This window comes from Microcebus murinus, chromosome 2, assembly GCF_040939455.1.
Source record: "Microcebus murinus isolate Inina chromosome 2, M.murinus_Inina_mat1.0, whole genome shotgun sequence".
Lineage (NCBI taxonomy): Eukaryota > Metazoa > Chordata > Mammalia > Primates > Cheirogaleidae > Microcebus > Microcebus murinus.
In genome coordinates this window covers 9,088,071-9,115,905 of record NC_134105.1, presented here as the reverse complement: position 1 = coordinate 9,115,905, position 27,835 = coordinate 9,088,071, and the positions used below count along the sequence as shown (strand labels likewise).

Genomic DNA, 27,835 nt, shown 5'->3' with positions numbered 1-27,835 from the left:
CCCTGACCGGCCTGCCAGCCCCTTGATGGCCAGTGCTGTGGCCCACTCATCTCCTGCTGCTCCAAGGGCCAGCTCTGCCCGCAGCTGCCACAGTGACCATTTCCCGCCCCCACTCTCTAGGATGCTGCCAGGTGCCTGTTCCCAACCTGCACCTATCACACAAGGACGGCCACCTGTAGGAGGGACTGAGAACAGAGCAGGGTGGCCTGCAGACGGGCAGGGGCACAGCAGTTTGGAGCTTGTATCTCGGGCAGTGGGTGCAGATGCTGCCCAGCGGCCAGACCACCCTGCCAAGTGCCTGGAGCAAACACGTGTGACATCATTTATACCTCCCTGCCCCTGTGAGCCCTGGCTGGAGCTGTCATCAGGCACAGAGTTCTGCTGCCTCGCCAAAGATGCCCACGTGATCCGGGCTGGCAAGTCAGACTCTTCCTTTGGAATTTGATATGGATACAAGAGGAAGAGACAGTTTCTCTTTCTCAAGACTTTTGAGCTAAGAGGGCCTTATAAGTTTGGAACTGCTGGGGACTGTTTTGCTGCCTTATAGAAAGAGGCAACCTAAAGATGAGCCCAGATGGAGGTAGGGATAGCTGAGTAATGGAGAGAGATGGTCAGAGGGACCCACACATTGTTTGAACCTCTGGATCCAGCCATGCCTGAAGTCCATCTCTTAGATTTTTCAATTACATGAGCCCAAAGTCTTTGCCCCGTTAACTGCTGTTGTGTGAACAAAGAAGCCGCCTCTCCTACTGGGTCAGATGGCCTCCTAGGAAGCCCCTTGCGGCCGTGGCCGGGCCGGGCCGGGGCAGGACTCACCTTGCCGGTCTGCAGGGTGTGGGGGGTGTGAGTGGTAGAGAGTCTGCTGGCTCTGCCGGATGGCTGCGGTCAGCGGGAGGTCGGCCTGCACCACCCACTCCTGGTTGCCGTTGAGCACCGTCTCGCCGGGCATGGCAAGGGAATGCCGCTTGGGGACGTCCTTGGTCAGCGTGGCTAAGGACTGCTTGGCCTGGAGAGAGAGCCAGGAGACAGGGAGAAGACGTGATCAGGGGACCTCTTGGCCTGCCGCTGGCATCACCCACCACCACGGCGAGAAGGCCACGTATGACTCCCACCCGTGCCAGGTATCGCCAGCGCTGCGCCGCGTGTCGATCAGCACGGCAGGCGCCTGCGCCGTTGACTGTCACCCGAGAGCTCCCCTGGGGGTTGCCGCTCAGTTGCCACCAAGAGCAAAGTGACACCAGCCACACAGAGAACGGGGGTCCCAGAACATTCTTATCCCCATTCTCGTGAGTTCTCCAACCACCAGCTGGAATTTGAACGCGATTGCAGGAAAATGGTATTTTGGCTTCCGTTATCTTAACTCCTCCTAAATTCAACCTCCTATCTCCCTCACAAGGTTCTACCTGGGAAAGATCATGTGCACCTTTTGCAGAGCCAAGGGGGAGACGGGCCATTCCACGCTCAACCCTCTCGACTATCTCCTCCTTGAAGGCAGGCCGGGACAGGCAGGTCCGCGGACCGGCTCTCGGGATCCCACGACAAGAACAGGTGGGACACGAGGAAGCCCGGGGACACGTGTGGGGCTCGGCTGGGGCAGGCGGCCCTCCCCCGGTCTGGTCACCCACGTCTTCCTCTCTGTCCTGTGTCTGAGGTCTCTTTTAGCCGTGTTATCCCCCAGGGGAGGTGGGGTTTTATTAGAAGTGATCTCAAATTCTTTTCGGGAGAAAAAGGGCATCTATTAGAAACGTATTAACGCACATTCTTTTCAGGGCAGTTGATTTCTACTTCCCGATTAGCTCCCTAGGCTCGTGCTGGGGCAGAGGGGGCCGGGCGGGGCTCACAGGGAGAAGCCCAGGGGTCTCTTGCACCTAGTGTCAGGGGAACACGGGCAGCCCTGGGGAGCTACAGCAGCAGAGCCACTGTGCCCACCGGCTTTGGCCCTCCTATGAGCACAGGTAAGATGACAAACCCATCTCATCTCTCCTAGCTCCAGAACCTTCCGTACCTTGCCCCAGGCCCCGAGTGCTTCCTGGCAGAGCAGGGGTTCTCGAGAAAGAGAGTTCTGCTCAGAAATGGACAGTTGTCAGCCTAGAGACTGATGCATGCGCATCACATTGGCCAGCTTTGTTATTTTAGACAAATCACTGCCTCCTCGGAGCCTCGGTTTCCCCATCTGTACCAGGAAAACCCTGGACCAAGTGATCCTCAGGACTCCCTCCAGCTCAGGCACTCCAGCGGTCTGTGAAATCACTTCCCTTCCACTGCCAGCCCCCGGGGAATATCAATCCATGCAGCAGAGGCCGGGCCGATGGCATCAACTTTGCCCCCAAACCAGTTAATCGCCCCCCCTCTGGCCTAGCAACCCTCTGTGCTCCACACCCTCATGTGCTCAGCATAACCGCCCTGAGTTGGGAGGAGGGAGTATGGGATTATTGTGCTTGACAAGAAACCAGAAGCTCAGAGAGGTGGAGTGACCTCTCCAAGAGCGCACAGCGGGCACAACATCCAACCTGGGCCCCAAACCTCAGTGCCTGACGTGGCGGCACCTTTTCCCTGTGCTTTCCCGTGCGGCCAGGAAACAAGCAGCACAAGTGACGCGGACTTCAGAGAAGGCGGCATGTCTGCTCGCTCACCACGGAACCCCCACGCCTGGCCCGGGCGTGGCACATCCAGGAAAAACTGCACCCACTAAACATCCACCGACTGAAAGGAAGCAGCCTCTGCCTGACAAAGCCTTTGCCATGCCCGAGGTGGCCCAGGGATCAGCTGTGGTGGCCGCCTGCAAGAACAATGGGCGATCCCTCTGTTTAAGGATGAACTAGGCCAGGTGTGTCTCAAAGCTACCGTACAGACTCGCGTTTCCTGCACTGCCACACCTCGCCCAGGTGAGTCAGGGCACCACACCTGCTCTCCCTCCGGCTGCAGCAGGGAGAGCCTCACAGCCCTCCCGGCTGCGACCACTCAGCTGTGTCTGGGGGGACGCCCCACTGCCCTGCTTCCTCTGCGCCCTCCATCTGGGCTGCCTGCAATGCGGGACTCGGGGAAATGAGCACCAGGGTGGTCTTCGTCAGGCGGCAATGAACCCTCAGCTCTCCGCTCCTGCAGACACCCCCAGCCACGTCCGTGGAAAGCACAGGAAGGTCCAAGGTGGCCCCTGGGACAGGCGGCCCCTTGCAGCAGCACAGGAGGGGGAGAGAAGAGGCGTGGATGGGATCGCTCTCCTGACCCCCCACCCCCACCCCTGCCGCTTTCTCCTCCCAGGTGGGGCCCCCTTGTCTGGGCCTGGCAGCCTGACATCCTTCCCACCTGACAATTTGGATGTCCCTATAGTCGGTCCTTCAGAATGGGGGTGTACCTGCGAGTTCTGAAGCACAGAGACCGCTCACAAACCGCCCACTCTGCCCACTCAGGGTTTTAGACTTGAGACAGATACGACAGAGAAGAGCTGTAGGCAAGGTGTGTCTGATCTAAAACACACGTGTGTGCACACATGATCACGTCCCTGCGGCAACTCGCACACGTCTGTGACTAACCTCTCCCGCTACCCGAGGTCTAGCGCTGGGCGGGCCTGGGCTGTGACGCCCACCGCTCTGAGCCTCCACCGCCTCCCGGGCATCCGAGCCCGCAATGTCAAGCTCCTGGGAATTGGTAACTTGGCACAAACATGTCCATGTGACAAAAGTCAGACAGAACTGGGTTCAAACTCTCCTTCTCCTGCTTAACTTGCTGCTGTATGACCTTGAGCAAGTGACCCCACCATTCTGAGCCCCAGGGTGGTCCTACCACATAAGATGAGGAAACTAAGAGGGGACATGTTTATATAGGTAGCACCCTCTGGCACTGTGTGATGAGGTGGCCCAGGCCGGAGCACAGGGCTCTGTGGGGCTCTGAAATCAGACCTCCTGGATGAGATCCCGGTCCTGCCACCTCTGAGCCGTGGGACCTTACTGAGGCTCCTCGCCTCTCCTGCCTTCCTGGCCCCTCCGTCTGATGGGGATGCAGACCGCGCCTCCCTCCCACGGCGGCCGTGGAGAGTGCCTGGCCCACGGTAAGAACACTGGACAGTATCAGCGACTGTTACTGTCAAACAGTTTCTACTTGTCACGCGGGGATTAGATGAGGAGTGACTCACACGCAGGCCCAGGATCCAGTCTGGCCCCGTCACGTTTAACAAGCAGCAGCCTTGGTGGCTAAGGCAGGACGACTTACGCCTCCCTAAGACTGGGCAGTGAGACCACGAGGGAAGGGGAGACGCAGTGCAGGGTCCTGCCCTCACCCACTCTTGGGCTTGGGCCGATGGCAGCTCCGCACCACCAGTGTCTGCCGGGAGGAGGAGCCGGAACCTGAGTTTTGTTGGCCAGAATGGAAGCAGGGTGAGAGTCTGGGCATGGTGGAGTGGAAGCCAAGGCGAGCTGGCTCTCAGTCCAGAAAGACCCAGGAGTGCCCAGGAGGCCCGAGGCCAGCCTTCCAAGGCAAGGGAGACACATCTGTCCGTACACTGGGAACTAGGAAGGCCTGGGGAACAGGGGCCGCCTCCTGCACCCCATTTCCTGGCCTGCAACTTGAAAGGTTGCTGTCCGGGCTGCAGGAGACAGCAGGGACTCAGCACCACTGACCCCACTGGTGGGACCCCATCCCCCACCCACCTGGGGTCCTTGCAGCAGCAGCTTTCCCCTGCCCAGGCAGCTGCCACCACTAGGGGTCAGCATGGGACAAGGAGACCCAGGAGAGGCCCCTGGACCCTGTCCTGGCCACCTGGTCCTAAGGCAAGTGACCTTAGAAAACCACTGTCACCGTGTACCACGCACAGGCACCATGCTAAACGCTTCTCTGGCATCGCTTCATCAGAAGCCTCACAAGAGCCCCATGGAGTGCAGGCGACCCTTAAAGGACACAGGTTAGAGCTGCTCTGGTCCACGGACCCTGCGTCCTTTCTCCTGCTTCCGCCACCCCTGGGGCAGCAGGACCGACCCCTCCCCTTCCTCCTCCTCCTTGGCCTACTCAGCGTGAAGATGATGAGGATGGAGACTTTGTGATGATCCACTTCTGCTTAGTGACTAGCAAACACATTTCTTTCAGTTTTCTTAGTAACATTTTTTCCCTAGCTCCTTCAGTGTGAGAATCCAGCATATAACGTACACCGCGTGTGTTCGTCGCCTGCTTGTCAGTGGTAAAGCTTCCAGGCAATACCTGGCTGTAGGTAGTTAGGTTTTGGGGAGTCAAAGTTACCTATGGATTTTCACTGTGCAGGGGTCAGTGCCCCGCCCCCTGCGTTGTTCGAAGGTCAAGTGTAAATGCACTTATCCCTACTGAGAGTGGACAGAATAGAGGCCAGAGAGGTGAAGGATCCTGCCCTCAGCCACACAGCCCGGAAGCGACGGGGGCTGGATTCGAACCCAGCTCCCCCAGCTGTACCCACAGTGTTAGCCAACATCAGCGCTCTTGGGATGGTGAATCCTGAGAGCCGTGTGCCCCACCCCACCCCTCAGGAGTCCCGGTGTGTCCTCCCGGCCACCACCACACTGAGGCCCTGGTGGCTCTCCGCACCTACCCAGCCACCCTGTGGGGAAGGCAGGTGGGACTGTGACCCCACGCACAGCCCAGCGGCAAATACAAGGCACTGAAGCCCAGGATGGTTTGGTGAGCGGCCCAAGGTCACACAGGAGCAGGCAGAGCTGACCTCCAGGGCTCTGGACCTGGGCTCTCTGCCCCACCCCACCCCCAACACAGGGGGTACGCACTTTCTCGGAAAACAGAGCGTTCGGGAGTGTTCTGATGGTCTGTTTGGGGTTAGGAAAAAAATAACCTTGTTCTCCTTGATGACCTAAGTAAGACATTTTTGTTCCAGACACATTTCAAAATAGGCTAAATAAATAAATGTCACTTGTAATCCTACCACCCCGAGATAACTGATGTTAATATTTGGGTGTATTTCCTCCCATATCTTTTTCTAAATAAATATGTATATTTCAAACGAAAAATATTCTTTGCTTCATTTTTAAGCGTCGCCTGGGGCATGTGGAGAGTCAAGGCAGGGGACAGATGCTGTCCCAGGCTGTGGGCCGGCGTGGCCCACAGGGAAGCGAATGGGGCATCACAGGAGCCCCGCCCCGCTGCCTGTCCTGCTCTGCGCCACCCGCCCCACTCTGGGACCCTGGGGGCGACGTCCTGGAGCCCGTGCTGCCCCGGGAGGGAAGGGGTCTCACCATGGCCAGCTCGGCCTCCAGCTCCTTCATCCGGTTGTCCTTGAGGTCCAGCTGGGAGCGCAGCGCCGTGGCGTGGTCCGTGGCCTCCTTGGCCTGGCGCCGAAGCTCCCACTTCTCGCGCTCCAGCAGGTCCTTCTCCTTGGCCAGGGCCTTGACCGCGTCCTCGCTCTCCTGTGGGCGGGGACAGAGTGCAGCGGGCGTCACTACAGGCGGGGCCCTCCTGGGCCGGGGACACCTGGAGGGGCTTGGGCCTTGGGGGAGAGGGATGCAGGGAGGCCCCACGGCCTCCTTTCTGCACAGTTCTTCCCTCCCCACTGGCTTCCCAGGACTGGGCTCTGTGTGGGGCAGCCACGGCCACACTCCCCCCGCCCCCCGGGCTGTTTCCTTCTCTGGGTGTGCCAGCGAGACCAACGCCAGGCAGTGGTGGATGAGGGGCCCGCGGGAAGGGTTTTAGAGTCCACTGTGGAGTGGAGTTTTTGTCATCAAATGACTGACTCTGAATCCCCAAAGGCAATAACAATTACAGGCCAGGTGAGGTGGCTCATGTCTAATCCCAGCACTTGGGGAGGCTGAGATAGGAGGATCCCTTGAGGCCCATAGTTTGAGACCAGCCCAAGCAACATAGTAAGACCTTGTCTCTACCAAAAATAGAAAAAATTAGCCAGATGTTGTGGTGCACACCTGTAGTCCCAGCTATTTGGGAGGCTGAGGAAGGAGGATTGTTTGAGCCCAGGAGTTTGAGGTTGCTGTGAGCTATGCTGATGCCACTATACTCTACCTGGGCAATAGGTTGAGACCCTGTCTCAAAAAAAAAAAAAAAAAAGGATGCTAATAAATAATAACAAGAGCAAGCATTTTCTCCCCACTTGCTTTCCGGGCACCGGAAACCTCAGTGCTGACGACACTGGGCTCTGATGAGCTGCTATCATTACCCTGAGTCGGCTGTTTGCACAAACCACCCAGCCAGCAAGCGCCGAGGTGAGACTCTAACCCAGCTGTCTGCCCTTAACCACCCTGCCACCCCGTCCCAGGCCAGGGACGCTGATGACCCAGGGGGAAAGGTGGTGTTCGAGGTCTGCGTGGTGCCCGTCTCCTGCCCCGGGCCAGCACATTGCTGAAGGTGTGTCTGGCCGTGGGCTGGTTCTCTGGCCCCTGTGTCCTGTCCCTGTCAAACATGGGGTGACCAGGCTTCCCTGCTGATGGGCAAAAAGCCAGCCAGGCAAAGGCTCTCCCTGCCTCAACTGCTGAAGAAAGACTGGGCTCCTTGGGACCCCTCCAGCCCCCCCCAGCTGGGGAAGGAGAAAGGACAGAGGTGGACAAAGCAGGGCAGGCGGGGAACCTGCGGCTGCAGTAAGACGCTGTGCCGGGCACTGGGGGGAGTGGATAGGGGGTGGGGAGAGGCGCACAGTGCAGGCACACGGGACCCAGGCCCTGCAAACTTTCCCTGCTGGCCGGCTGCACGGCGGTGGATGGCTGATCTCACCTGTGTCTGTCAACTCATCTGTGAGACGGGGGACAATCGTATTGGTGTCAATAAACACACACGAGGCTCTGGGAACTCTGCCTGTAAGCGCTTAAAAGTACACACTATAACTATGACAGAGCACGCCTGCGTGCACATGTGTTCGAACCTAGGTGTGCATCTACTCTCGTCTCAGAGAGGGACGAGCACCTAGAGTCAAGTTCAGTCTCTGACGCCCTGGCCGCTCCACTCTGGCTCAGGGGCAGCATCTGAGGGGACTCACTCCCCTGGCCCATGGCCACCGACCCCTCAAAGAGCCCCTCAAACCCTCTGTCACCAGAGAAGCTTCAAGCTGAACAAAACTCCCGCCTCTGTTTCTGCCCTGGGTATATGGCTTGGTCACAGCCCTTGTCACGTGGTGTCATGGACTTGGACAGTGGTTTTCAACCATCTTTCTGCCCTGCACACCTGAAGGCCGTAATTCTCCCTGCAGACGAAGCAGCTTGCTAAGGCCTGCTTGGCTGGGAAACTGACTTGATTCCAGTTTTGGTATCCTCTTGGCATGTCTACACCACATACACCAGAAAGATATGTGCTGAACCAAATTCCTCAGTTATCTGACCCGTAAAGTCCTACTCGTCCCACAGAGCTCCAATACTTATGTCACTTCCTCCGTGAAGCCTTCCAAGACTCCCTCCTGCAGGCAGAATTTCCCGTGTCTCACCGGTGCTGCCCAGCTCCCTCTTGGCTTTTGTTACGGTGTTAGCGAGCGTCAACTCTGCACCGCATGAACGCGTGCTCGTTACGTGCCGGGCACCAGGCCAGGTGCTCCGCGTTCGTCATCTCACAGAATCCTCATGGCAACCTTGCACGGCCCTTACAGTCAGCATTTTGCAGAAGAGCAAACAGGCTCTGCAGGTTAAGCGAGACGGCCAAGGGCGCACACAGGGGGGCCGGGGTGTGAGCCAGCCGGACTCCTGGGGCCACACTGTCCCGACCGTGCCGTCCTGTCCAGGCCTGTCTGCCCAGGAGACACGGAGCCCCCAGCCAGGGGCTGTGCCAGTTTCATCTCGGTGTCCAGGCCTGGCCGGACACATGGGAGGCCTCCCCACCTGTGTTTCGGGATTGGAGAGGCAGACCCCGTGCTGGGCCCAGAAGGTGGCCCGCAAGCGGGGGAGAGGAGGGAGCTGGCGCGTCCGCAGAGGGGAGGGGAGGGGCGGCGGCTGCTGACCTTGCGGTGCTGCTCGTAGTTGCGGATGAAGTCGCGGAGCTGCTCCTCGCGGCTCTCCAGCGTGGCGTACAGCTGCTGCATCTGGCTCACCAGGTCCGTCTTCTCGCCCTTTAAGCGCTTCCGGTCGGCTTTCATGGCTGGGGACAGAAGAGCGAGTTAGCGCCCAAGACCCTCGCCGTCTCCTCCAGGTGCCTGAATGCTGAGTGGGACATTACCACTGTCGCTTCTTTAACAGGGCTCAGAAGGATGAAGCGTCCCTCCCCAGCTCCCATGTCACTTAGTGGCTTCCCCCGCATTGAAACCCAGGCCCACCTGTGTCTACAGCCCCTATCCTCACCTGTCAGATCAATCCATCCAACCAGGGGAGCAAGTCCTTGTCTAAGTGTCCTCCCCAGCCAGCTCAGGGAAGAGCTGAGGCCTGGTGAGTGCCCGACACCCATGGCCCAGGGAGCTGGAGGGCCCCGATTCCCGGCCGAAATGAACCCCCGGCGCCATGCTGAGCCTGTCCGAACCACTCAGCCCAGCCCGACAGTCCCTCATCTGAGTAGTGTTAGATTAAAAACATGCACAAGACACCAAAAGTATGAGCGATAAAAGGAAAAATAGATAAATTGGATTGCATCAACATTAAAAACTTTTGTGCATCAGAGGACATCACTGAGAAAGTAGGGAGAAAATATCTGCAGATCCTACATCTGATAAGGAAGGGATTTACATCTAGAATGTACAAATAAGTCTTACAGCTCAATAACAAAAAGAACTCATTTTAAAAAATGGGCGACCACAATGAGATATCACTTATCCCCGGTGAGAATGGCCTTTATCAAAAAGTCCCTGAACAATAAATGTTGGCGCGGATGTGGAGAGACAGGAACACTCCTACACTGCTGGTGGGACTGCAGACCAGTGCAACCTCTGTGGAAAGCAGTATGGAGATACCTCAAGGACATACAGGTAGAACTACCATTTGATCCAGCAATTCCATTACTGGGCATGTACCCAAAGGAAAAAAAGACATTCTATAAAAAAGACATCTGCACTCGAATATTTATAGAAGCACAATTCACAATTGCAAAGACGTGGAAACAACCCAAGTGCCCATCAATACATGAGTGGATTAATAATATGTGGTATGTGTATACCATGTGTGTTTGTTCAGCCACAAACACAATGGTGATCTTGTATTTTCCTGGATAGAGCTAGAGCCCATTCTACTAAGTAAAGTATCATAAGAATGGAAAAACAAGCACCACATGTACTCACCAGCAAATTGGTATTAACTGATTAACACCTAGGTGCACATATAGTGGTAACATTCATCGGGTGGCGGGCAGATGCGGGGGGTGGCGGGTATGGGTATATACACAGCCAGTGGGTGTGGTGGGCACCGTCTGGGGGATGGACGCGCTTGAAGCTCTGACTCAGGTGGGGCAAGGGCAATATACGTAACCTAAAAGTTTGTACCCCCGAAATATGCTGAAATAAAAAAAAATTAAAAAAAAAAAAAAGAGCCAGACTGTGTCATGTTCCATAAAGGCAGAATTAGGGTTCAAAATAGAAACTTATTTCAGTTGTAGGAAAAAAAGTTATATTTTTTGCTCATGCAAATTGTGAGCTGAAACTCATAATCACTGAGTTATTATTAATCACTAAGTAGCTTTTATAGCAGGCCTTTTTCACTTATAACTAGTAAAGGGCATATATAATAATAGTTTTCAGTAATGCATTTTTTTTTTGGATGCCTTACCTCAATATGTATCAACCAAGTGTCTTAGTGGATAAATTTTTTAAATGCTAAAAAAAAATAATAATTAAAAAAAAAGGGCAACAGACATGACTAGATATTTCTCCAAGAAATGGCAATAAGCACGTGACAAGATGCTCAACACCCTCCTCCAGGGAAATGCAAATCAAAGCCACAATGAGATACCACTTTGCACTCGCTAGAGTGGCTAAAATAAAAAAGACAGACAGTAACAAGTGTGGGTGAGGATGCAAAGAAATCGGACCCCGCATATACGGCTGGTGGGAACATAAAATGGTGTAGCTGCTTTGGAAAACAGTCTGGCAGTTTCTCAAAAGATTAAACATAGAGTCACCACCTGACCCAGCAGTTCTACTCCCAGGCATTACATCAAAGAGAAATGAAAACATCTGCCTACACAAAAACTTGATGCAAATGCACTATTTATACTAGCCAGAAAGGCAGAAACCACCCAAAAGTCCATGGATGGATGAATGAGTAAACAAAATGAGATACAGCCACATGATGGAATATTATTTAACAATAAAAACAAGCATGTTGCCCTTCAGTGTCTATGGGGGGTTGGTTCCAGGATGCCCTGGGGACACCAAAATCCAAGGATGCTCAAGTCCTTTATACAGATGCTGTAGTCTTTGCACATCACCTGCATAATCCTCCTGCCCACTTTAAATCATCTCTAGATTACTCCTAATACCTCATACAACGTAAACGCTATGTAAACAGTTATTATACTGTATTGCTTAGGGAATACACAATAAGGAAGAAAACCAAGGGAAAAGCCAGTCCGTGTTCAGTACAGACGCAATCACCCATTTCCCCCCAAGTATTTCTGACCCACAGCTGGTCGAATCCACAGACTTCGTGAAACCCACAGGTACGGGGCCCAGCTGTGCAGGTGTCTGCAGCAACGTGGAGGAACCTCGGAAACATGCGGAGCAAAAGGAGCCAGTGACTACAGCCCACGTATGGTAGATTCCACTCATATGAAATGCCCACAGAGGCAAATCTATTTTCCTTATCGTGGACAGAGAGGAGACAACCAGCTGCCTAGAGCTTGGGGTGGGGTCTGGGCTGGAGGGGTGGTAGTTGCTGAAGGGTGTGGAGGTTGTTTTTGAGATGATAAAAATGTTCTAACATTGGTTGTTGTGATGAGTGATGTGAATATACTAAAAACCACTGAATTGTACGCTTTAAGTAGGTGAATTGTATGGCATGTGAATTATATCTCAATAAAGTTGTTAAGAAAACAACAAAACACATAGTGTCCCACACTGAGTGGCCTCTTGCAAGGCAGTGTGACTTCTGCCCCCAGCCCTGTCTTAGGTGGTGGCGTGGGCTCAGAGCATACTCTGACTGCAGGCTGGGCTCTACACCTTCTCCCGAAGCCCCCCAGAACCCCATCCCTTCCTGGAGAGAATACTGAGGAGGGGTTTCTAACCCTTCCCTGAGGGCTCCTTGTGCCTGAAATTGTGGAGGTGGTGGTAGGGGTGGGGGAAGGAATCTTGGGCAACCTTGGGTCTAGAAGCTTCTAGTCCAAGAAGACCCAGAGTGGTTAAGTCATTTGCTTAAAGTCACATAGCCATGCCTGACCCCAAAGCCTACATACTTGACTCCATGTTATGCTGTCTCCACAGTGAAGCCCCCAAACCGGGGGACCCCCAGCCCCATGGCTAACTGGGGGCAGAAATATGAGGCAGGCAATGGCTGTCTTGTCCTGGATGTTCAATCCTGCAAACTCAGTTTTTGTTATGAAAGACTTGGGGACACCAGCCGTGGCGTGAGGACCCCGAGCTCCTGGCCTGGTGCCCAACATAAGCTGACGTCCTTCTGGCCCTGTGGGGCCCCTTCCATCCTCCTGCCCTCTGCCCCCTCCCCTGGGTAGAGCAGGGCGGGAGGCAGGCCAGCTGGGGCCAGGCCATCACGTGCGCAGAGCCGGGGGAGGAGACCCATGCAGTGGGACCCCAGGTCTCCGGTGGCCCTTTAAATTCCAGCTTTGGGCTTCCTGGCTCCCGCAGCTGGGTCCGTCCCCTTCCTGGTCAGCTTGGCAGAGGCTCAGGTCACCAGCGCTGGAATTCCAGGCCTTCTGGGCCGGAACCTTAAAGGGGAGCCACAGCAGAGTCCACGGAGAGGGACTCTTCCGCTTCCTTCCTGCCAGGCAGGGGGTCGCACCGCAGTCCTGGGGTGTGTGTGTGGGAGGGGGACACAGCTGGGCTGGTTTGGTGCCCTGACCTCCAGCACAGCGTGGCCACGTAAGTGATGAACCTCACTTTAAGAAAGCCCTGCATTGGCCGGGTGTGGCGGAAGGATCGCTCAAGGTCAGGGGTTCGAAACCAGCCTGAGCAAGAGCGAGACCCCGTCTCTACTATAAATAGAAAGAAATTAATTAGCCAACTACAAATATATAGAAAAAATTAGCCGAGCATATTGGCGCATGCCTGTAGTCCCAGCTACTTGGGAGGCTGAGGCAGGAGGATCGCTTGATCCCAGGAGTTAGAGGTTGCTGTGAGCTAGGCTGACGCCACAGCACTCTAGCCCGGGCAACGGAGTGAGACTCTGTCTCAAAAAGAAAAGCCCACATCTAAAGCTGTAGCTGGTCAGAAGGCGCCTTACCGAGCGTGGCCCAGCTGTCACGGAGGACTGGGAACCTCCACCTGCACACGCTCGCCGGACTCCGGCTGCTCTTCCACGCGAGGTGGGTGGGTGGGTGGGCACTGCTGTCATCCCATCTTACAGGGGAGGACGCTGAGGCCATGCAGCCCGTCGGTGGCAGGGCCGGGGGCGCGCTGGCGCCTGCCTCAGTCTCAGGCTGGTTTCATGCTGGCGGGCTGGAGAACAGCACGGGTGCCATCGGGCTGGGGAGTTGCTGTGTGGGCTGGGGGTGCCGGCCCAGGCAATGTGACCACAGTGGCTTCCGGAGCCTCTGACGGCCCCTGCCCCGGTGGGGAGAGCTGCTGCCAACAGGTAGCAGGGGCGCCCCGGGGGCTCACTCCTGTGCCCTCTGGTTGGAAATTAAACCCCCTGGAGAGCTGACTTGCCGCCCTCATTAACCCCATCTGGATGAAAACCAAACTCCAGACCTTGCTCTTGACAACTGCAGCCTGGGAGGGAAGCCCCCTCGGCCCCCTAATGTGGCACTCCTGGGCCTTTTCTGACTTTCGCCAAATGGCCTTTGAGGGGGGAGATGGTGCAGCCTCTTGCCGCTCCACCCTCACGCCACCTCCCCAGAGGCCGAGGGGCGTCTCTGCGTGTGCACACGTCTCTGGGTGGACAACGTGTTGGCTGCCACCGTGGTGGGGCAGGCGCTCTACCATCTGGCCGGGGCCGGACCTGTGCCTCCGGGTTAGTAGCTGCTTCCTAAGAGGAGACCTGGGGCTCCCCCAAACTGTCCGATTAAGCACCTACTGTGTGCCAGGTTCCATGCTTGCTGCCGTGAGAACAGGGGTGAGCCAGACATGGTCCCTGCCTCGTGGGTGGCTGACACTTGTATCCACCCACCCTCCTCCTCACCAGGATAACTCCAATTTTGTTTGGAGAGGGCATGCCCAGCTAAAACACTCCACTGCCCAAGCTCCCCTGCAGCTAGAAGGGGCATGTGTCACAGTTCCGGCCACTCGGGCGTACACAGACACATACTGGGAAATCCACTGCTGTCTTTCTAAGCCGTGAGCACAAGGACGGAGCCACGGGCTCAGAATGGGGGCGGGAAGAACAGGAGGCCTGGAGCCCTGGTGGCGCCACCGGCCAGGATTCCTTATAATCCTAGGGAGAAGCAAGCCCCAGCGTCGGTGGGGTTTCCTGTCACAGCACGCTGGCTCCTGGCTGGCATGTCGGGGCAGGCAGGGAGCAGTGCCGCCACCCCCACTTCGACAGGCTTCGCTTCCCGCTTCCTTCCCCCGAGCGAGCTGGGGGATCCATGCCCTGTCCCACTCTGGGCCAGACCCTGCCAGGCTGAGGACCAAGGAGACACAAAAGCCGAGTCTTTGGGCACGAACGCCAAGTGAAGGTCAACTGAAAATGACAACGAGGCGTCTGTGGAACCGTCGTGCACACAGAGGCTGCAGTCCGTACACCGCCCGCGTCACTCCACCCAAACACGGCGGTTGGCAGGATGGACCCCCAAGAGATAACTTAAAATCTACACATACATAGCTATGAAAATGACAGTATCCTCTTCCTTCCTTCCCCATCGCTCTGCTTCCGTCTTTCCTTCAAAGCCCCTTTCTGATGTTGTCCCAACGCTCCCGATGCAAGACGGGCTGTCGGCCCGCGACTCTGCAGCCGGACTCGGCCGGCGCTCTCCGGCGCTCCGGTCACCTTCCCAGGCACCGGCTTCACCCAGGCGGGTTCCATTCCAGCAGCCAGGCCACCAGAACCACCGCATGGTGACAAGCGATGTCACACCCGGCAGGATCACAGAATGAGACCCATCCAGCTCCTGGGACTGTGGGGGACTCCATGGGGGGGAGGGAGGGTGTCGGGGGACAGACTTAGTCTCCCAACTCAGAGGTGGCCACATGCATGCGTGAGATGAAGGCATAACCAGGGGCCCAGCTGCGGCCCCATGACAGTGGCACTTTCTGAGGCTGTCACTGCTCTCACGGTTCCACAGCGGGCCCCTTCTCCTTCCCTGGCTTAGGGTGCCCCTGCCCCGGGTGTGGATGCAACGGAACAGTTTAACTCCTGCAAGTGCAGCTTTTGGTGGGTGGGGACCAGAGAAGAAAGGTGAGAGAAGACAGGTCCCTGAAGTCACGCCTGAAGTCATGCTACCCCTGGACAAACCAGAGCCTCCAATGCCCAGGGGCAGGGAGGCCATAGCCGACATGCGCACAGAACGGACGGGTTAATGCTCGACTTCTCAGCTCTGGGGCCTGTCGGCCTGGAGAGTAAGGGATTTTAAAGAGAAATCTTGAGCATAAAGGGTTTCTCCTTAGAGCCACGCCTGGGGCTGAGGGACAGGCTCTCATCTCTCCCCTCTTTGAGCCTCAGTTTCCCCCCAGCAGCCCAGCACAGTGAGGGTGCTGGATTTTGTGATGGGCCGTTTAGCTTCTGCGATCCCAGCGGACCTCACCTTGACCATTCGCTGCCCCACGTGAAGGGGTGCCAGGCCACCAGCAGACACCCCCACGAACCCGGCCATGGCCAAGGCCAGACAGTGCGACGCGATGGCCACCAGTCTGGGCGCAGAGCTCTGACTTCCCACCCCGGCTCTGAGCCGCAGGTATACCACTTAACCTCCCCGAGCCTCAGTCTCCCGGTTGTTAAAACAATTCCCAGGTACTGACACTTAGGAAGTGCCAGGTGCTGATCTATGCCCTTTATGGGTTTTGGTCACTTAATTCTGGTAACTACCTTATGAAGTCATCCCACATTTTAGATGAGGAAGTGGGCCACCAGAGAGATTAGGAACTTGGCCGAGTAGCGAGTGGCAGAGCCCACCCAGCCCCAGCCTCCTCACCCCGCTGATTTTGCCTCCGAAATCGCCACCCACCCCCAAACCACCCATCACGGCATAGCTGGTGACCACACACTTGTACTTATCTGCTCACAAGGGTGGGGCTGAACCTGTTTCACGGAGGAGGAAACTGAGGCCCGACAACCTCACAGCTGAAGTCGTGGACCCTGGCCTGAAGTGTAGGACGCCTGACTGTGACCCTCTTGCGCCCCTTCACCAGCCCTCCTGGGAACAGTGCAACCTGCGGCACCAGCCACAGAGCCAGCAGGTGATCCAGATGCTCACGCCAAATGTGCCTGCCACGAGACGCTGTTTCCGCAGCTCTCTCACCTTCCCGAGAGGGCTTGCTGAGTTTCCGTTAGAGGTGGCTCGACGTCGTGGTGTGCACCCCACGACTGCTGTGTGTGCGAGTGCGCATGCGTGCACGGCAGCAGCTCTCAAGGAATCCTCCCAGCCTCCTCCTCCCTGCTGTGGGATCTTCAGCCAGCCCAGGACACCATCTCATTCCACGCACACAGCCAGGTTTCCCATCAGTCTGAGCTCAGAAGCCCGTGGCCCCGTCCTGGATGTTCTAAGGCCAGGAGCCTTTGTACGAATTTCCAGTCCGGGGGGACCCTGACAAATGTGGGCGCAGAGGTGGGGAGGGAGGTGGCAGGTAGTCAGTCAAGGGGAACCAGCCCACGTGTGGCAATCTCAGCTGCGGCCAGCAGAGGGCCGCCTTTCTTTTCCATTCAACACTCCTAACCTGCAGGACCTGCAGGATGTACCCATTCTGGGAAATGAGAGGGGGCAGGCGGGGCCAGGAGGGCCTGGCAAACCCATCCATTGGACTTGAACCCTCTGAGTAAACCCCCACCACAACGTGAGGCTCAGAGTTCTTCCAGCTCAACTTCCCTTTACAGATGGGGACACGGAGGCCCAGAGAGGGAAAGAGAATGTCCAATGTCACATGGCGATTCCACCTAGGTGTCCTGACTCTTAGGACAACACAGTTGGGTTAGAAGCACCGACTTAGGAATCTATCCAAGCTTCAGTAAGCCTCAGCTTCCTCATCTGTCAGATGGTGACTGAGGGCATCACTGTTCCTTGGTGGTGTGGGGGGTTGGCTCCAGGACCCGCTCAGATACCAAGATCCACAGATGTCAAATCCCAGACATACAGTGGCACAATATTTGCAAATAACTCACATCTTCTCCTATATGTGTAATCATCTCTAGGCTACTTTTAATACCTACTACAACATAAAGCTATGTAAACAGTTGTTACACTGTATGGCTTAGGGACTAATGGCAAGAAAGAAGTCTCGTGCGTGTTCGGTACAGACACAACTATCCATTTTTTTTTTTTTTTTTTTTTTTTTTGCCTAGTGTTTTCGAGTTTGGTCAAATCCACGGATGCAGACGGCTGACTGTGTAATAATTCCTGCCCCAGCTGTCTTGTCCTACGTGACCGGCTGGGTGCGGACACTGAGCATTTGGGAGGAAGAGAACCTCAGAAAGACGCAGCGTCAGAGTCAGGAGCCCGGATCCCAGTCCTGCCGCCGCCCCTCACTCGCTGGAGGCCCCAGACACCACACGCACCTTCTTGAGCTTCCTGCTCCTGAGCTGCTGAGCTGCATGTGACAATTTCAGCCTCGAGAGGCTCTATGTGGCGTGACCCGGTTCAGAGCTGGGCTGAACACAGCAGGTGCTCAGTGTGTGCCGGCTTGTCTTCCTGTCTCCAGGCTCCCCAGGGCTCCCAGGCCTGAGCGGGATCCCGCCCCAGGAGGCCGGGACACACAGGCTGGTTTCTGAGAAAAGAGCCCCAGGCCAGGGAGAAGGGAGGGCAGGGCGAGGGCAGCAAGGTCAAGGCCATAGATTTATGGTACCAGGACTGGAGTGCGCCAGTTTACTTTGGCTTTTCCTGTGTGAAAGATGAGTAAGGCTGAGTTCAGAGCCGGTTAGAGTTTAACCTCCTTTAGAAAGGCGACTCAGCCTCTTGCCCTGGCAAGCGGTGCTCAGGCAAGACAGAAAAGCCAGTCCAAGGAGCTGGACGAGTGGCAGACACCGGTGGTGGCTGAGAAAACTGTGTCCCGGAGCCAGGCCTGGGCTACAGGTACACGGGCTGGGCTGGCTGGCCGGGGTCCAGCCTGGGCGGCTCTGCTCCTCAGTGTTGATGGCAGACCTGGAACTTGACCCCAGGATTTTGACGCTCAGACCCATGATCTTTCCAGGTGCCCCACAGATCCTTTCTCCAAGTGCACCCCAGACAGAAAGGTAGTCAGCATGACCTTCCCAACCTGTAGCCTGCCTGTGCCAGGAATGGCAAGTATCTGGAATACGTTCTTATTGGCCAGTCCATGGCTGTGGCAGACATCACTAATCAAGCAGGGGAACCTAGGTTGGCTAGTGATGTCTGCCATCTGCCATGGGCAGGGGAAGGAAACATGGCCCATTTGCCAACTCTGCCTTGACAGTGAGGCAGGCAGAGGCCAACAGTGACTGATCAGGGTTGGCATGTTTGAGAACTACTTGGTGACCCTTGCCCGGGTCAATGCTGTGCCAATTCAATTACTAGCACACTCCATGGAACTAAGGCCACCTAATTCTGTAACACTTAACCAAAAGAGTGAAAAGCAGTTTTCTGAACTGGTGGAAAACCAGTCCATGCACACCAATGAGGTGGTGGCAAACACACTCCCATCAGCGTGTTTAAAGGTGAGAGAGCAGACTTTATGCCCCTCAACTGGGTCAAAGGTAAGTGAAGAATTACTAGGTTTACGTACTTATTTTTATATCCACCCATAACTAGCAATACAAACTCCAGGAGGGCGGGGACCTGGCCTGGCTCGTCCACTACTGTATCCCCAGCATCTCCAGCAGTGCCTGGCAGGTTGGAAGTGCTCAGGAAATAGTGACGGACTCTCAAATGAGTGACTGAACGAGGTGGACAGCCTGCAGACAGCAGGAGCTTGTGCCACGAGGGCAGAGAACGTTTTTCTTTGCCTGTATCCCCTCACCTTCCCGGGGAGCGACAGGCCATGCTAATTTCCCTTGTGCCTCCAGACAGGACTCCGAGCATCGGCCTCGGTGCTCCTGCAGCCGGCCAGGTGTGGCTGAAGTTCTTGCCAAACTGCCTAGGGCTCCGTGAACCATGTCCTCGTCCACTTCTCACTGCTCCCGCCATGTCCCAGGCAGGACAGAAAAAGACTCCAGTGGACCAAAGCTTCTACTGACGCAAGGCACTGGTAGAAGTTTAAGGTGCTCAGAGCTGGGGACAGACCCCAGACCCTGTGCTTCCAACAGAGGTGAGACCCAGGGTCCAGGAGTGCAGGGACCAGCTCTCCCATGGGGGCCCCCTGCCATCAGCCTGGCCACCGCTGCGCCTTCCCTTCACTGCAAGAGCCCCCTGCACTCAGCGTGTGCCCGCCGTGGACTTTTCCCAGCATCACACAGACACGCAGTTCTCCCTCGTGTCTTCAACAGAAACCCTCATTTGACCCCACTTTCCTCTCCAGCTCTCATCCCATTTCTTTTCTTCCTTTTGGAGCAAAAATGCTCAATACGATTGTCCACATCACCGTCTCACGTCACTTCCCGTCCTCTCTGGGACCCACTCTGACCTCAAGGTCACTGGCAACCTCCAAGCTGTGAACCCCACAATCTCCCTCCGATGTCTCCCGCCTGCAGCAGACCTGTAAGACCCCTCCACCGAAGCCGTCCTGGAGCCTGGGCAGGGGAGACAGGAGGGAGGGGCTGCAAGGCCTCGCCTGGCCACCTGGAGAGCCTCTGCCTGCACAGGCCTGGGTGCCTTCGGCCAGGGCTCCCACTGGGGAAGCTGGAAAGGGCTGGGCCAGGCCCCAGAGGGGATGAGAAACTGCAGACAGAGTGACAGGAAGGGCTGCAGGGCGCCGGGGCCTACTGCAGGCGGGGCACACTGCCCAGAAGGAGCTCAGAGCTCACCTGGAAGCCAGGGGTGGGGGCCCAGGGCCCAGGCCAGGCTTCCTACTCCTCCCCCCACCAGCAGGGGGTGGTGTGTCCAGCAGGAGGGAAATGGGAGGGCCAGGTGGGGCGGGGCCAGTGGTTGTTTTCCAGCCTCTGAAGGGGAGTCCAGGAAAAGTCCTCCTTCCTCCTAATCACCACTAAAAATAGCCGCAGGGAATGGGCCCGGAACACCGACATTCCCTAGGTGGAGGGGGAGGGGCATGGAGAGTTCTGGAAATGCAGCATCAGCCACAGGCCCCACGCCCCACACAAGGAGGACTGTTTGTTCAAGTCTATGTTGGCATGTGAGGTCCTTTCTCAGGGAAGATGATGGCTCAGGTCCGTCCCAAGAGATGAGGAAGAGGAGGAGGAGGAGGAGGCAGCGGCAGCGCCTGTGGCAGGGCATGGCTGGCGGACAGGCAGACAGGACCCCAGGGTGCTAACTAGCATGCTGTGTGGCCTTGGGAATTCATGCACCTTCTCTGGGCTTTGCTGTCCTATCAAGACTGTCCATCAGGAAGCTGCCCTGGGCACCCCATGATTTGGGGACGATCTTACCACCCCCCTGTCCGCCCCCCCAGACACCCCAAGAGGCTGTTTAAGGTTAGACGCAGGCGGCAGCCTGGCAGCAACAGGTCGGTCTCTCCTGGGCACGCTGAGAAGAGAGGAGAGAGGCCGTGCAGAGCAGAGGTCCAGAGTGAGACCCGGACCCAGGCCACCTGGGTTCAAATCTGGTTCTGCCACTGGCCAGATGTGGGACCTGAGCAAGTCCCATCAGGCCAATCTCTGTGCCGCCTGTGAACGAGGGACAACAAGCGCTGCTACCTGGGCATGCATCCGACGAGCACACACCTGTGCTCACCTGCAGTGAACAGTTCACCGCAGCACCACTTATAAAAGCTCAAACTGGAAACTCCTCCAACACTTCTCCTTCGCAGGAGGACGGCTGTACCTGCTGTGGTCCCTTCACGTGGCCCCGTGAGAACCAGCAAGCTACAGCCACGCCGGACACACACAGAATGTGGCTAGTGGGGCCAGACACAGCCAAGGCGTACAGCGCTATAAGACAGCGTGCGAGACAGGCACTGATCCACGGGGAGAAGTCACGAGGTGGAGAGTGGCAGGAAGGGGGCCCGGGGCTTCTGGGACGCTAACGATGTCCCAGTGCTTGAGCTGGGCGCTAGTCACACAGGTGTGTTCAGTTTGGGAAAATTCACCAAGGTGTAAACAAGGTTTGCACTTTTCTGTATTATGTGATACTTTAATAACAAGCTTTACAGATTGCACCCCTGTCACAGGATGTACTTGCATATTGTATATGCAATGCCCCAGGGCACTGCCAGCAGGTGCGGGGAGCGCAGTAACTCCGGCTTGTGTCATCTGGGTGGCTGCTGGCTCCATGATGTCAGGGGACACCCCCATGAGGTGGCAGTGAGGCGGGACAGCTCCAGGTGGGGCCAGGTTAGTGGCTGTGCTTGTCACGAACACAAGGCTGGGGAAGGGACACAAGTCCTGCCTGGGGTAGGACAGCATCTGTGTGTGACTGTGGTTAGGGTTAAGGGGGAAGACTTCCATAAGGTAACAGACAGCGCTTGGCACGAGGAAGGTCAGTGGCTTCCCCAGCACTAACAGCGATGATGACAATGACTATCAACACAGTAACAATCACAGTAGGGTGTACGGGGAGTTTTCTGCAGGTAAGGGATCATTCTATATCGTGTTCATTTTCACGAAATGTTTCCTTGCAGTAATCCCATAAGATAGTTACGATCCTTGCCTCCAGTTTACCAATGAGGAAACTGAGGCCAAGGCAGGTCAGGCTGACCCGGCTGGTAAGAGGCAGAGGCAGAATTCAGGCCAAGTGGGTCGGGCTCAGAACGGTGCTCTTAACCTTGCCTGTGTGGGCAGTGCCTGGTGTCACATGGCTGGGGTGGACACTGGCCTTGGGCATGGGAGAAGGCTGCAGTGGGGGGGGAGGGTAAGCTTGGTGGCAGGCCCCAGGCCCCAGTTCTCTCTGGAAGTGGGGGTGGGGTGGACTGCTGTGTCCCCCCATGGACCTAGGATGGCTGCTGGGATAACATGAGTCCCAGTCCAGGTGCAACTTGCAACAGGACATTATACATTTGGGTCCTGCTCAGCCCACCACTGGCCACGTGACCTTTGGGAAGCCCAGCCACCTCTCACAGCCTCAGTGTTCAACTCTGTGAAATGGGTATAATAAAACCCTCCATCTTGATAGGCTGAAATGCCGTCTAAAGATGAGCTTTATAACCGTATAGACTTCAAAAGTGTGAAGACAGCTGTGACTGTGGGGGGGGGGCAACTCCCAGGGGGCTGCCGCTGCCCGCCCCGTGCCAGAGCCAGCCCGGGCAGATAGGTCTGTCTACTTTTGGCATTAAATGTCAACAGGATACAAGCCACCAAATTTCCTTTCACAGTCACAAAATTCCCATGCTGATCTTGATGTGTCTGACTTTTGTGACATTCTCACAACTGCTTCCTAATTTGGTAGAGGAAGAAAGGAGTGTTTTTTATCGACTCCCTAAATCCTCAGCGGCAATAATTATTATTTTTAATTTTTGTGAACCTGTCTCTGATTTCCCCCTCTTCCAGGGGACCCTGTAACTGTAGCCAACAGAGGTGTGGCAGCGAGAAGTCACAGAGAACAATTTTCTCATCTTCTCCAACTGACAGTTGCTGTTTCTACGGTGTAGCCAGAAACTGGAGACTTGGCCACTGCCATCCCCTGGCCGGGGCCCAGGAGCTACCTGACGCCATCCCTTAATTGGAGGGGTGCAAGAGTGTCATAGCAAGACTGGAAGTCTGCTGTAATTAAGACCTCTATAAAATATTTAGACCGACATGCCCAGATATATTAATGATTATACATTTAAATGTTAATGAGTATAATTAGATGAGAGATTAGCCAAGCCTGTCACTAAATATATATTCAGGACTGATAAACTATCACACTGTAAAATTATATATATGAGCAGATGTACACACTTAAGATTTCTCAGATGGACTTTAACTAGTCTTATTTAAAAAAAAAATAGCTCAAAGAATGGTCCAGAAAAGGGAGGAGGGAACAGAGAGTTAGCAGGCTGGGGGAAGGTAGGAGATCAGAGGGGAGGAACCTGTAGACCCCACAGGGTCCTTGGAAATTGCAAAGATCAAATAAGTTGGTGTACATGAAAACTTGCATACCTCTGTGGATGGAGAACTCACTACTCCTAAGAATAGCTGGTTTCAGCTGCAATGATCACATTGTAGAGGCAGGCTTATGCAAATTGTCTATAGGGGTGATATGGGGGTGTCCCCAGAACTCTAAGGCCCTAAATCCAGTCATACACAACTAGTGAGACCACAGTATCTGCAGAAGTTGCTTTAAGACAACAAATCACCCCCTAGGTCAAGAACAAGATGAGCAGGACTCGGCCACAGCCTGATTAACACAAAGGCTGATATGTATTTATTAATTCAGTAGGAACTTGCTGTGGGCGTCTCTGTGCCGAGTCCGGAGTGGGCTGGGGCGCGTGGGGAGCCGGCACAGACATGGTCTTTATTCTGGCGACTATGCTGGAGCAAGGCAGACAGACAGACACATGACACATTCTTAATTATTATTTAAATGCAATCATTGAAACACATGCTGAGGTCAGTGCTGTGAAGTAAACAAACAGGGAAGCCCGGGCAGCGGGTGGCATGGTCTGGGAAGGGTGGAGACGAAGCCAGACACGGCAAGAGAGCAGGGACTGTGCCGGCAGGAGGAACAGCAAGTGCAAAGGCCCTGAGGCGGCTGAGAACTCAGTATTTCTAGGAGCGAAGGCCAGCGTGGCCAGAGGGCCAGGCGATGGAGTCCGGGAGGGGCCTGTGCGGAAGGGAAGAGGCGAGCACTGTGCTCATCTCCTGTGGCAGCAGCAGCACATGGCCACAATCTGGGTGGCTGGGTGCAAATTTGCTGTCTCACGGTGCTGGAGGCCCGAAGCTGGAAATCGAGATGGGGCAGGGCCGGGTTCCCTGCAACGTCTCTGCCAGCTTCCGGTGTCGCTGGCAATCTCTGGCGTTCCTTGGCTTGTGGACGTGCCGCTCAACCTCAGCCTCTGCCTGTCTTCTCATCACCGTCCTCGCTGTGTCCTGCCCCCCTCCTCTCTTCCAGTGACACTCGTCCAGGGTGCTCTCATCTCAAGATCCTCACCTTACCTACATCTGCCAGGACCCTTTTTCCAAATGAGGCCACAGCCACAGGCTCTGGGGGGACGAACCTGTCGAGGCGGCCACCATTCAACCCGCTACAGCAGGGAAGGGGTTCAGGGAGGGCGACCTGCCTTGTGGAGACCGGGCTGGGCACGAGTGGAAGGGAGGCCCCACCAGCCAGGGCAGGACAGTGACTCAGGGCAGCCGCAGCAGGAGGGACAGAGCAGATGCAGCCGAGACGCACTGGAGAGGGGACTGTGCCCACCGAGGGGAGATGGTCACCAGGAGACTCCTAAAATATGGGGAGGGGGCAGTCAGTGAGGCAAGCCAAGCAAGGGCCAGACCCGCCCAGTGACAGTTTGCCCTTAGTTGGTGCCGCCCTAGAGGACAGAGCCCCAAGCCATCGCAGCTCAGGCATGCCAGCAGCCACAGAGGCCACCTCGGCCCCACACTCCATGCAAGAGGGAGCTCTACACACAGGCCATCAGGCAGCTACACTTCTCCCTGAGAAGCGATTAACTGACACTGTGGGTTAGACATCAGGCTCTTGTGAGTTTGACTTATGTGCTTCTGTCATAAAAAGTTCTGACGTTTTAGAGCTGGAGAGAAGAATGCAGAATTGTAGCAAGAAATTGCCACCCCATCACAGCCCATCCAGTTCATGTAAACTTTGTAGAAAAGTAATCTTTATTTAGTGCTCACTGTGTGTGGTCTAAGACTTTATGTATATTATTAATCCTTATAATAACCCTATGAAGAAGGTGCTATTATTATTAACTATTCTTACTCCCATTTTACAGATGAGAAAACTGAGGCACAGAGAGGCTAGGTCATGTGGCCAAGGTGCCACCGTAGAAAAGCACCAGCCTTCAGAGGCCTGTTTCTCATGAGCCAACGAAACAATTTAGCCAGAGCCAGGCAAGGTGAAGGCAGGAATCTGGCAGGAGAGCTGGCCTCAGCCCCACAGGCTGACTGCTGGCCATCCATCCCTTCACAATTGCTGGCAGCTCTCAGACAAGTGCCCTCCCTTGCCCCTAAGCAAGAGACATGTGCCAAGATATTTCCCAGGAGGGCAGCTTTCTGGACAGTGACAAATGCCAGAGTTCCACGGGGGCCAACCAACGCCCTCCTACACGAGAAGCGCGGCGCTGAGTTCTGGGGCTCTCCCCCAGCGTGCTGGGAACGCCACGCCACGAAGAGTTTATCCAGCAGAGCTCGACTGGTTAATCTGGGGACTTGGCCTGGAGAGGGTCTGACACTGAAGGTGACAGAATCGTACAAAAAACAGCAGCAGCAATAATAACCACACCCAACCTCTGCCACGGAGCACTGTGTTTGACTAAACCTTTCCCAAGCTTTCCTAGAAGTACTCTTTGAGGTGGGCAGGGTAGGAACTGACAGTCCTACTTTACATAGCAGAAACTGAGGCTCAAAAGGTCAAAGTCAAGTGCGGCGTGGTGGCTCACGCCTGAAATCCCAGCATTTTGGGAGGCCCAAGTGGGAGGATAGCTTGAGGCCAGGATTTCGAGACCAGCCTGGGCAACATAGTGAGATCCCATCTCTTAAAAAAAAAAAATAGCCAGGCATGGTGGCGCCTGTCAGTAGTCCCAGGTACTCCGGAGGCTAAGGCAGGAGGATCAAGGCTGCAGTGACCTATGACTGAGCCATTGCACTCTAGCCAGGGCAACAGAGAGAGACCCTATCTCTAAAAAAAAAAAGAGAAGAAAGTCAAAGTCACTTGCTCACAAATGAATCAGAGCCAGACAGGACCTGGAGTTCAAACTGCAGGTTTCTGAACCTTTAGACAAACTCTCCCACTCCCTGAATCCTGCCGGTGTGGACGGCTCCGGGCAGAGGGAGCCTGAAGGATTCAGGACTCATCTAGAAGGATCAAAAGCACAATTTCAGCCCTTTCCCCAGACCAGAGTGCGAATCAGTTCTCAGTTCTTTCTCAGCCTAGGAGTCTGAGTCAGTGGTTTCTCCCAGACAAAACCATCCCCTGGAAGGGACAGAAGGCATGAGAGGCTGGCAGGAAGGAGGCCCGGCAAGAGGAGGCCGGGGTCATTCCAGGAGAGGGGACAGTGCCTGCAGACCCGTGGAGACCCGCAGAAACCTGGTGTGCCCGGGGAGCCCCGCCGAGCGCAGCTACGGGGAGTCGGGAGAGGAGCGCCCACGGGGAGGCCGGCTGCGAGCGCTGGCACCGCGCTGGGACTGCGCCTGGTGCCTGGGGCTGGGGTGACGCAAAGCTGCCTGTTCCCTGGGTTTGGGGCAGAGGTTTTCCAGGGGGTCTACGTTCTGCGTGTTTTCCCTCCTTTAACCTGGAGACTCCACACCATGTTAGCACAGAAACAAAGCTACCTGAGGTCTTTGCCTACAACCCAAAGCAGTGTGTGGATAACAAAGGCTATGAAACTGTGAGTATTCGGGGTGGGAGGGTGGGAGGCAGAGATGAGCTCGACGGATCTCTGGAAAGGATTCCGGAAAGAGGGCCTCTCCCAAATTTCAGACGATGGGGCAAAGGTGTAACCAACCACATCCTGAGCCCGCATGTTCTGGCGGCTGGAACCCCACGCCCTCCGAGCTGGGCTCCTGCCAGACCCCTGGGCATTTCATAAGCCAAAGAGGGGGAGCCTATTCAGCCCCAGCCCTGGATTCTAGAGATAGAGAACATGAGCACACGGCCACGCTACCTCTCGGCTTTGGGCTCTGACACCAACTGGCTGCATAAACAGGGCAGGTGCCAGCCTCGGGGGCTCAGTCTTCTCACCAGCAGCATGGGAATCAACCTCCTATCTGTCTCCGCAGACCAAGCCGGCAGGTGCGCTCTGCTCGTCAACATGTTCACCTATCGACATGAGCTTCACACCCTTGGCTGTCTTGGTGAACCCATCAGTTTGGTCATCTGAGTCTTCTAAACAGCTGCGCCCTCTAAGCATCGAACTCTTAACAAACGTATTGCTTGACCCACTTCCTGAGGATGGAGGCTTTTAAAACACGGCGATGAAAGTGGAGGAGACAACCTGTTATCCACACTGGTAACTAATGGGGAAAACGTTAAGCTCTTACCCAGCTGTCTCGTAGGGACCGTACCAGTGCGCAACCAAACAGAAGGTGGCGGGAAGTCTCTCTGCAGAAGCAGGGTGCTAGCGCCTGCGTGGGAGGGGAGGACACCCGCCCCCATCCCGCCACTCCTGCAGGATGGTGTCTGCATTCAGGCGTCGCACATCCGGCCGCCAACATCACAGAAGCAAGACGGCCAGGCAGTACGCGCCTCCTGAGGGGAGGACCTAACACCTCCTTTGAACAAGTCTTGCAAAAAATTAGTAAATAAATGAGTCTGAATCTGATCAAGCCTCTAGAGGAACTATCAATTTACAGGGAATTCAAAGGACAGAGGAACCTGTGAAAGGACACCATGGGGATGCAATTAGCAAACTCCAGACCCAGGGAAACCTACCAGACAAACGCCACGGTTCCCTCAGCTAGTCATTACCAAGAATAATGAAAAAGAAAAGAAGAGAAGCTTCTAGATTAAAAAAGTCTTCAAAAGACATTTCAAC

General features: G+C 55.6%; 1 protein-coding gene across 3 annotated transcripts in view; it reads right to left on the bottom strand.

Moving 5' to 3' along the window:
* The window catches only part of KAZN (kazrin, periplakin interacting protein), a 1,045,723-nt gene that overhangs the window by 47,680 nt on the left and 970,208 nt on the right, over nt 1–27,835 (bottom strand). For all 3 annotated transcript variants that reach the window (XM_020281641.2, XM_012763125.3, XM_020281647.2), the window contains 3 exons: nt 8,900–9,036; nt 6,207–6,377; nt 817–1,006 (listed from right to left, as the gene is read on the bottom strand). In XM_020281641.2, the coding sequence (XP_020137230.1) occupies nt 817–1,006; nt 6,207–6,377; nt 8,900–9,036 (498 nt within the window). The remainder of the gene's footprint in view (nt 1–816; nt 1,007–6,206; nt 6,378–8,899; nt 9,037–27,835) is intronic.